At 42.1% G+C, this 10,000-nt stretch overlaps 2 protein-coding genes and 1 long non-coding RNA gene across 20 annotated transcripts in view; 1 reads left to right on the top strand and 2 right to left on the bottom strand.

Moving 5' to 3' along the window:
• Window positions 1–4,594, bottom strand: part of LOC135101173 (uncharacterized) — a 43,605-nt gene extending 39,011 nt beyond the window's left edge. Inside the window, exon 1 of the long non-coding RNA XR_010269123.1 lies at window positions 4,085–4,594. This is a non-coding gene — a long non-coding RNA (uncharacterized LOC135101173). The remainder of the gene's footprint in view (window positions 1–4,084) is intronic.
• Window positions 1–10,000, top strand: part of LOC135101164 (uncharacterized) — a 166,297-nt gene that overhangs the window by 87,423 nt on the left and 68,874 nt on the right. The window lies entirely within an intron of this gene.
• The window catches only part of LOC135101162 (valine--tRNA ligase-like), a 94,677-nt gene continuing 89,426 nt past the window's right edge, over window positions 4,750–10,000 (bottom strand). For 4 of the 9 annotated variants that reach the window (XM_064004716.1, XM_064004717.1, XM_064004714.1 and 1 more), the window contains 6 exons: window positions 8,216–8,436; window positions 7,680–7,860; window positions 6,956–7,151; window positions 5,872–5,944; window positions 5,170–5,266; window positions 4,750–4,790 (listed from right to left, as the gene is read on the bottom strand). In XM_064004716.1, coding sequence (XP_063860786.1) covers window positions 6,988–7,151; window positions 7,680–7,860; window positions 8,216–8,436 — 566 coding nt within the window. In that variant the 3' untranslated portion in view covers window positions 4,750–4,790; window positions 5,170–5,266; window positions 5,872–5,944; window positions 6,956–6,987. Of the gene's footprint in view, window positions 4,791–5,169; window positions 5,267–5,871; window positions 5,945–6,955; window positions 7,152–7,679; window positions 7,861–8,215; window positions 8,437–9,783; window positions 9,997–10,000 lie in introns of all 9 variants that reach the window. The other 5 variants (XM_064004713.1, XM_064004712.1, XM_064004710.1 and 2 more) reach the window with 3 other exon arrangements.

Genomic DNA, 10,000 nt, shown 5'->3' with positions numbered 1-10,000 from the left:
AATAATAATAATAATAATAATAATAATAATAATAATATTTAAAATACAAGGAGGAAAATGTGTAATAATAATAATAATAATAATAATAATAATAATAATAATAATAATAATAATAATAATAATAATAATAATAATAACAACAATAACAACAATAACTGCTTTTATCATACTGACACAGATAAATAGTTTTATAAATAGTTTATTGACCATAAACATTATTATAACCAACAAATTAAATAGAACAGGTAAACATTTCCAAACGTAGTGAGTGACACACAGAAGACTGGTGACAAAAGGTAACCTACCCCATTAAATGATTGGCTGTCTCAGGCTTCCACATCATCAGTGGAGCACCGCTTCTGACCACTCAGGGATGGACAAGCGGAGACAAGAATGGAAACAAATCAGGAATTATATCAATCCATAGCTTTATCATAGTTCTAAGTCATAAATAAATAAATAAATGAGTCAATGTCTTCAGCAATAATTACAAGATAAGCTTTAATAATAAAAAGTATGTATAAATGGATGAAATGTGGTCAGCTTGAGCAATGCCGGCTTCTTGTTATCCTGAACCAAATATTTGTTATGCAAATATTTCTGGTACCACTTTCCCACACATGTTGCTCTATAAAAAAAAATTAATGTATAATTTTGAGTGGTTTTGGTTGTTGCTGTGTTAAGAAAAGTTAGTGTTTGACATCAAGTTTTTTTGGGCAAGACTATTTGCATTAAGGAAGCCCCACATTGCTATTTTTAAAAGTAATAAATAATGTTTTAAAAATAAATGTTGCCCACATGAAATTTCTATATTTTCTTGCAGTGTACTAAAGACAGCATTGTAAAGCTCAGAATATCTTGAGGCAACTGTATTAAAAGAACAAAACCCATGACCATAGTGTAATTCATAATTGCTAGTGAAGGCATATGAAGACACACCATTTACAAACTGTAATGCTTTTGACAAATGAAACTTTGCCAGAACAGACTGCCATAGAGGAGAGAATACAGGTGAAATTGACAAACCACACATCTGTGAACTCAAGCTTCATTCATTAAAGTAATCTGAGGGGAAATTCCAGATTCTTCTGTAGTAATGATATATACACACACTTCATAACAGTTACACACTTTTGACAACATGTAAAAGTGTTTTGTGGCAAAGTTAATGAAGGGTTTTAAAGCAAACTTCACAACTGTTCTTAATTTCATAACTGAGAAGACTAAGTAATAATATTTACAATACTCTGACAGTTAATTCAGACACACCACACTCATATCACCATTAATACTCATGCTTGAGCTTGTAAGATCTTCCATATTTCACAGAGGCAGATGGTGACTTGAAAGCAATAGAAGCCATATCAAACACATATCAAAGGCAGTGGCATTCATGTGATGGTCCAGGTCCAGATTCCATACAAGTTGAGCTGTGCTGGATGGGCATCTGCTCGTCATGTCCCAGAGGTGTTCATCGCCCACATAGCAAGACTGCACATCAACAAGGTAATCTGAAAGTAAAAGTTGAAATTTACTACATATACTGTGGGATTGTGACTGTCAGTAGAAAATTAAAATGTGATTGGAGAAGGATAAAAGTTTTTCATTTGTTTCAGGCAAGGGTTAGGAAATAGTGAGTCTGTAGAGAGAGAGAGAGAGAGAGAGAGAGAGAGAGAGAGAGAGAGAGAGAGGGAGAGAGAGAGAGAGAGAGAGAGAGAGAGAGAGGAGAGAGAGAGAGAGAGAGAGAGAGAGAGAGAGAGAGAGAGAGAGAGAGAGAGAGAGAGTGAGTGTGTGTGTGTGGTTTTTAAGTATGCTATAGAGGACACACTTATTCATTGACTACAGCCCACAAACTTGCAATGTCCCCATAGCATAGTTACAGACAACATCTTCTCATATATAAGTCTGTGTCAATCTTTCTGTGATGTACTCCAGCCCAGAGACCCACAGCAGCATTAAGAGTGGAGAGAGAGAGAGAGAGAAGAGAAGACACACAGAATGGATGAATAGAGATGCTGTGGTTTGTTTTTCTAGAGTTATTTTTTGCGTAGATTACGAATATAACATCCCTTTCTTTCTGTGACCCTCCAGTTCTTCGTAAATAGCAGTGCCCCACACGCAATGCCTATCTGAACTATTAAAATTGAGAAGGAAGCAGCAATAAATCGGAATCTCTTGAAATCCATGACTCTCAATTGACGTGCTGATGTTTCGATAGACTTGACAGTACATGCAGGATAGTGAATTGTTATTAGTTATTCAGATAATGACATGAATATAATTAGTTAAATATTAGCCAAGAGTGCCATACCATCAGGAGACACAGACAAAACTATATCATTACATGTTTACGTTAAAGGAAATAAACTATCAGCGAAAACCAACCCTTTATTGTTTATTTTATGACAGAGGGCGAGACGGGACCTGCGACTCTCAACACCAATCAACACCTGACAAACTGCAACAATTTCCACACTAAAAAATAAAACGATCTCCATTTTTTTTGTCAATAGCACTAACCACTCCCGAACACAAAAGATGAACGTAAAAATTAACCCCCCTTTAATTAAAAACAATAAAAATAATGATAATAGTAAATAAATTAATAAACAAAATAATTAAATATGATAAACTGCCTTAAATTATCTGTCCCTTTATCCATGCACTCCACACCACGAGACCCAGACAGCACCACCACGCACTGCTACACCCATCCAGGGACTGAGGCACCCTGCACACATCACGTCTATCTCTCTACACCCCAAAACACATCCAAAACACCCCAAAACACATGCCACACCCACTTAAACACCCAAAAAACAGTCTTATCCACCCACAGCACACCCCTAGCCACCAAAACACCACCCAAACTCCTTTAAAATACCCAAAAAAACACGTAAAACACCTCAAAACACACCCAAACTCATCAAAACTGACCAAAACACCCCAAAACACACCCAAACTCATCCAAAACACCCCAAAAACACACCCAAACACACCCAAAAATGACCAAAAACACCCCAAAAACACACCCAAAACACACCCAAAACTCACCAAAACACACCCAAAACACACCCAAAACTGACCAAAACACACCCACACACCCAAAACTGACAAAAACACCCCAAAACACCCAAAACACACCCAAAACTGACCAAAACACCCCAAAAACACACCCAAAACACCCCAAAACTGACCCAAACACCCCAAAACACACCCAAACTCATCCAAAATTGACCCAAACACTCCCAAAACACACCCAAAACACCCCAAAACACACCCAAACACACCCAAAACTGACCCAAACACATGAAGAATGCCACAAATGAATATAAATATTTAAATATATACACATGACACAGGGTGGGAAGGGAGTATTGAGGAGTAGGGGAAAGGAAGGGTGCAACAAGAAGCAGGGAGAGACAGGGTGTAGTAAGATGAGACAAACAGCCGGACAGGGAAATTAGACAGGGTTTATTGAGATGGACAAATAGGGATAGTTTAATGAGATGCAAGGGTGATACAGGGTGTATTAAGGTCCAGGGGCAGACAGGAAGGGTGTACTAAAGTGTATGAAGACAGGAAGGGTGTATTGAAGTGTGGGACAGACAGACAGACAGACAGATAGACAGACAGAGAGGGAGAGATTAAAAGAGAAAATTTGAGATAGACAAAGGATATGAGAGAAAGAGAAAGAGAAAGAGAAAGAGAGAGAGACAGAGAGAGAGAGTACTAATCATCTCAATCATTCAATAAATTCCTAATATATGTATAGATTTGTGTATACTAGCCTAACCAAATGTGTGTATAGATTTCCAAGCATATACCAGCATCTTATGAGTTTATGTGCTTATATCAGACTTAGCAAAGATTTGGATGTGTCTCTAAATATATACTAGTGTTTGTATACAAGTTTGTGTGTATACTAGACTTATTAAGAGTTTATGTGTGTTTCTAAGAGTATACAAACCATAGCAAGTGTTTATATATGTCTCTATGTGTAAACCAGTGTTTGTGTGTGTATACCAGCATTACATAGTGTTTGTAATGGTTTAAGTGTACACTAGTCCTTTTTAATTGTTACCTTCTCACTATCTCAGCCCTCCAGATACACCTGAGGCACACAGCGTCACCCCAGTACAGCCCCAAGTTGGTCTGGCTAGCCCCAATGAGGATGAAAGCAGGAAACATCATTATCACCTGCTGTGGTTGATGATGGTGGCTTCTACACACACACACACACCTCAGACAGCAATTCCTGGAACAAGAGAGGACAGAACAGCATGCCAGCCACAGCAAGAGCTAGTGCGTGAACAGCCACGGCCACCAACCGGCCACCAACCGGAATAGCGCAACCCCCCACAGTCGACCCAGCGGTGAAGACTGTGCTCAATATTATCTATCAAGACTCTCTCTCTCTCTCTCTCTCTCTCTATCAAGACTCTCTATCAAGACTCTCTATCAAGACTCTCTCTCTCTCTCTCTTTTAGTGAAATGATTTTTACTTTAAGCTTCTTGTAATCGCAAAATTCTGTCAATAAACTATAATAATAATCTCTCTCTCTCTCTCTCTCTCTCTCTCTCTCTCTCTCTCTCTCACCATTGGTCGGTGGACTGTACAGCAGACACCCAGTCGTCATGGTGGAGGGATTTTCTCCAAGTACTGTACCTCCACCACTCCTTCCAGGCTCCTCCCACTTTCTTCCAGTCACTCCATAAGCTTGATAATCAGCAGCTGTCCCTCTATACCACAAGCTTCACTCTGGGCAGCTCTCTGGAGGCCTCCGAACCTGTGGGTGTGAGGTTAGATTAGGATAAGTTAGGTTAAGTTAGGTTAGGCTAGGTTACGTTAGGTTAGGTTGGTTAGGTTAGGCCTGTGAATGGTGTGTGGAGGAGGACAGGACAAGGAGACCAGTGGGAAGGCTGTGGAAGGCCTGTGGATGCTGTGTGGAGGAGGACAGGACAAGGAGACCAGTGGGAAGGCTGTGGAAGGCCTGTGGATGCTGTGTGGAGGAGGACAGGACAAGGAGACCAGTGGGAAGGCTGTGGAAGGCCTGTGGATGCTGTGTGGAGGAGGACAGGACAAGGAGACCAGTGGGAAGGCTGTGGAAGGCCTGTGGATTTCAAGATAATGCTACACCACACACCAACACCAGAACAATGCCTCACCTATCCACCTGCAGCCACATCACAGTCTCCCCCTTGTAGGTGATGGCAGGAGTGGTGGTGCTTGTGGTGGTGGTGCGAGGAGGCAAGGCACCCATGGCTGGAAAAGAAGGGGTGAGTGCATTGAGGCTGCAGGACGCGGTATACAGGTGTGTGGGAGGTGAGAGGGTGGGAGAGAGGGAGTGGGCACGTGGGAGAGAGTAAGTGTGTTCTATGGCAAATTATATATAGGATTTCAAGGGTGTTTTTGTGTATGATAGGGAAAATATTCATACACACATACACACATACATTTTCATCTCCCAAGCACCTCTCCTCTCCTCCTCTTCCCTCTTCCCCTGTCTCGTGCAATAGGTAAACACACACACACACACACACACATTGATAGAGAGATAGATATTAGCCCCAGCATGATTTAAACAATATAACTAACACACACACACACACACACACACACACACACACACACACACACACACACACACACACACATTGATAGAGGGATAGATATTAGCTCAGCATGATTTAAACAACTAATATAACTATCACAAACACACACACACACACACACACACACACACTTCTCCACAAATCTGAAGGCACTGTGGTTTCCAAGCCCTCAAAGTGAATGAGAGTGCTGAGGGAATAATATTGCACCACTGCCTGCATGAACTTGTCACTAAAGCTGTCATGCGTCTCACACACCTCCTGTCACCGCTCATGCTGGCTGTCAACGCAGAACGCACCCCTCCACCACTCATTGTTTGGGGTGACGGTTCTGTGGGAATGGAAGATAATTAGATTTTCTCTCATATCAAGTTGAATTGGTTTAGCTCTCTCTCTCTCTCTCTCTCTCTCTCTCTCTCTCTCTCTCACGACTGATTCCAAAGGCCACAAAGATGATTAGCAGAGGTTTTCATGAGTGTTTCTCCTGACAGTAATGTGGGAATGTTGTTAATTTGTCGCTAAAACCATAAAAACATCCTTAAAAACCTGTGGCACTTCGAATAGAGCCTTTTAAAAGTGTGTTTCTCCCATCAGTCGAGAAATGTAGTTATTTATTTGCATTTTATATAACACACACACACACACACACACACACACACACACACACACACACACACACACACACACACACACACAGGTGGTCTGGCAGGAAAGTGCTATGAGAAATATACAAACGCATAGCAAGGCAAGGCACACAGCTTTCACACTCACCTCACACTCACAACACTCTTTCAACACCTTAACCTTTGTTGGGGAAGAGAAACACTACTGTCTTAACCTTACAAATACACTTATTATAGCTTATCTCTTACATATACGAAGATAAAGCACACAACTTTCACCGTTACTCTCACCCACAACAATCTTTCAATGCGTTAATCCTTGTTGGGGAAGAGAACCACTAAAATATTATCTCCTACAAATATATTTAAACACTCACTCAACATGCAACACGTCAGCCCTTGATGGAGATGAGAAGCACTCCTATCCAACCTTACAAAACCACTAATTAAAATCTTATCTCCTACATATACCAAAACCAAAACACACAATTTTCAGCCTCATTCACTCATTCACTCAACACAGAACACGTCAGCCCTTGATGAAGACGAACAGCACTCCTACCTTAATCTTACAAAACCAAAACACACAATTTTCAGCCTCATTCACTCAGCACGCAACACGTCAGCCCTTGATGAAGACGAACAGCACTCCTACCCAATCTTACAAAACCACTAATTAAAATCTTATCTCTACTTCACTTACCCATCCATACACCAACCTTGTAACTCCACACAAGACAAGACACCACAGTCATCCACATCTATCTATGCCACACTGACTCCTGAAGCTGGTGGAGCACAGGGTGGACCAAAGGGCATCAGCTCCACACTCTGGGATGCCTGTGGGAGAGTTCATACGAGACCAGTGAGTACTTCTTCTGCATTCAGGGTCCCCTCCACCCTCTCGCACAGTACCTGAGGGTAGGAGGGGGTGGTGAGAGGGTAAGAGGGTGTGAGGGAGGAGGGAAGGGATGAAATGTGGTGAAAAACAGAGGAGAACACAGGTGAAAAGGAAAATTGAAGTAGAGAAGAGGGAAAGGAAGAAAAGAGAAGAGATGAAAAGAAGGAAAAAAGAGAGAAAACAGAATTATAAACACAATTTTTGACATCATATCTAAAAATCTCTCTCTCTCTTTAGTGCTCCTTCAAAAATTCTCTCTCTCTTTAGTGCTCCTTCAAAAATTCTCTCTCCCTCTTTAGCTCCTTCAAAAATTATCTCTCTCTCTTTAGCTCCTTCAAAAATTCTCTCTCTCTCTCTAGCTCCTTCAAAAATTCTCTCTCTCTTTAGTGCTCCTTCAAAAATTCTCTCTCTCTCTTTAGCTCCTTCAAAAATTCTCTCTCTCTCTTTAGCTCCTTCAAAAGTCTCTCTCTCTCTCTCTCTTTACATCATTCCTTCAAAAAAATACACTTGGTAAGAGGCTTTAACAAATATTCATGTATCACCTGCTGTCAAGGTACTGCTCACCACAGCCAATGAACACCAGTACAGAACACACAGCACCAGCAAGTCACACACCTCCAGGGACGCCCCACTGATAACATCCAGGGGGTCTATCACACTGCCCCAGGACTTGGACGTCTTGTGGCCGCCACCATCACCCTGGAGGCCATGCAGCAGCACAGTCTGGGGAGGGAGGGTGATATAACACAGGTGATATAACACAGGCAATACTGGTAACAATTAATATCACGTTACATAAGAGGAAGGAAAGGTAACACACAGGTAGTCAATTCTTTCAATCTATCACCATCTATAAACATTATTAGCCTTCTGAAATCTGCATCTTTTTATCAAACGATTAGTAATGCTAGAGTTTACAGTATTAACAGATATTTTAGTTATATACCAATGAATATATGGACTAATTACACGCCTACAATTAGTTACCGGAGTTTGTGATAATACATAAGACAAAGGAACAAAAACAAGATCAATAAGAGAGGACAGAACCAGGAGACCAAGACCCAGACGACCTCACCTCAAAGGAAAGCCACCCCGTCAAGTCGAGTCCCGGCATGACCACCTGAGCCACCCAGAAGAGGATGCCGTGACCCGTCTTCAAGGTCGTTGCGTAGAAGCGAGCATGGTCTCTCCCCTCCCCTGACCTGGCCAGCCCAGCGAGGCAAAGGGAGGGACCAGAGGAGTAACAGGTGTCCAGATCTTCCTCCTGCTGGGTGGACATGGAGGTCAAGGGTGTGCCTGGGGAGGAGCACAGGGTGAAGACGGAAAGTTGCGATTATTAATGTAGCCGTCAAGACTTTCATTCATCTATTGCTACATGAAGTTTATTTTTTTAATGAGGGTTTGCGCACACACACACACACACACACACACACACACACACACACACACACACACACACACACACACACACACACACACACACACACACACACACACACACACTTTCTCTTTATCATCCTCTTCCTCCTCTTCTTTTCTTCTTCTACCTCCTCCTCCTCCTTCTCCTTATATTCAGGTCAAGTCAGGTCATCCAATTAGAATAAAATAAGACAGACAGACAGACAGATACACAAACACACACACACACACACACTTGAATGATATAAAATAATGCAGTTTTTCCTCACAGAAATATAGAAGGGAACCCAGAGTAGGTTAATAAAGGTGATACAGACAAGGACTGCACCTCAACTGTACAGAAAAACTACAATTTGGTACAGCTTTGCCCCAAGGTAATACTGATAATAGGAACACTAGGAGATACAACACAAAGAAAGTATATCAACTGAAGGAAAAACAATAAAAAAGTAAAATTTCTGCCATATATCAGACCATCCAAACTAACACTAGGTAAACACACACACACACACACACACCTTCCTTCTCCACAGCCTTCCGCCTTGCATCCTCCTCCGAGCAGCCGCCACCCACACCTCCTCGCCATCTGCTGCAGTAATGTGGTACACTGGCATTCTGCGGCCCCACCAGAGCTGCCGGGAGACACACCAGTCTGTGATGTTGTCCAGCCAGCTATGCCAAGCCCTCCTGTGCAGCTGTGGCACCAAGTTGAGACAGCCGCTCTGCACAGCCTCGGACGCCTCCTGTGCCGACTCCTTGCACCGAACGAACCTGTGTAGACATGAAAGTAACCAAGTGTTTGTGGCTAATTATAATACTCAATATGCCACTATCGTCAACAGCATCACCATCTGCTCACCACTGGGGCCTCAGCACCACTATTTCAAAAGGACTCTAGATGAAGCTACACAGGTTTTTAAGAATGTTTTTAAAGTTTTAGTGACAGATCAACAACATTTCTATATTATTAACAGGAGAAACACTCTTGAGAACCCAGCTAGGTATCTCTGTGGCCTTGAAAAATACTCATGATGAAATAATACAGGTTTTCAAGAATGTTTTAATGGTTCTACTGATAGATTAACAACATTTCTACATTATTAATCTTGAGAACCCAGCTAGGTATCTCTGTGGCCTTTGCAAATAGTCTTGGAGAAAGTGAAGTCCCTCCTCTATTACCTAATTAAGTCAGTACACCTGTTTGGTTACCCCTTCACCACCTACCTGAGTCTGCCAGTCTGTAAGGGAAGTCCCACATCTTTCCGAAGCTGACCGGTTTGCTGTACCCCGGGACTGCCAGCTCCGTGGGTCCTGTCAGGTGCAGGTGGTCCACTTCAATGTCCAAGATGGCCGACTGAAGGCTGCAGCACCAGTTGACGAGAGCCTCCTTGCGGTACACCAGCCCAGCATCGTACGGACGGACAAACGCTTCCGTCACTGC

Source organism: Scylla paramamosain, chromosome 6 (assembly GCF_035594125.1).
Source record: "Scylla paramamosain isolate STU-SP2022 chromosome 6, ASM3559412v1, whole genome shotgun sequence".
NCBI classification, from domain to species: Eukaryota; Metazoa; Arthropoda; class Malacostraca; order Decapoda; family Portunidae; genus Scylla; species Scylla paramamosain.
The sequence above is the reverse complement of the archived record's forward strand: the minus strand, read 5'-3'. Positions and strand labels throughout refer to the sequence as shown.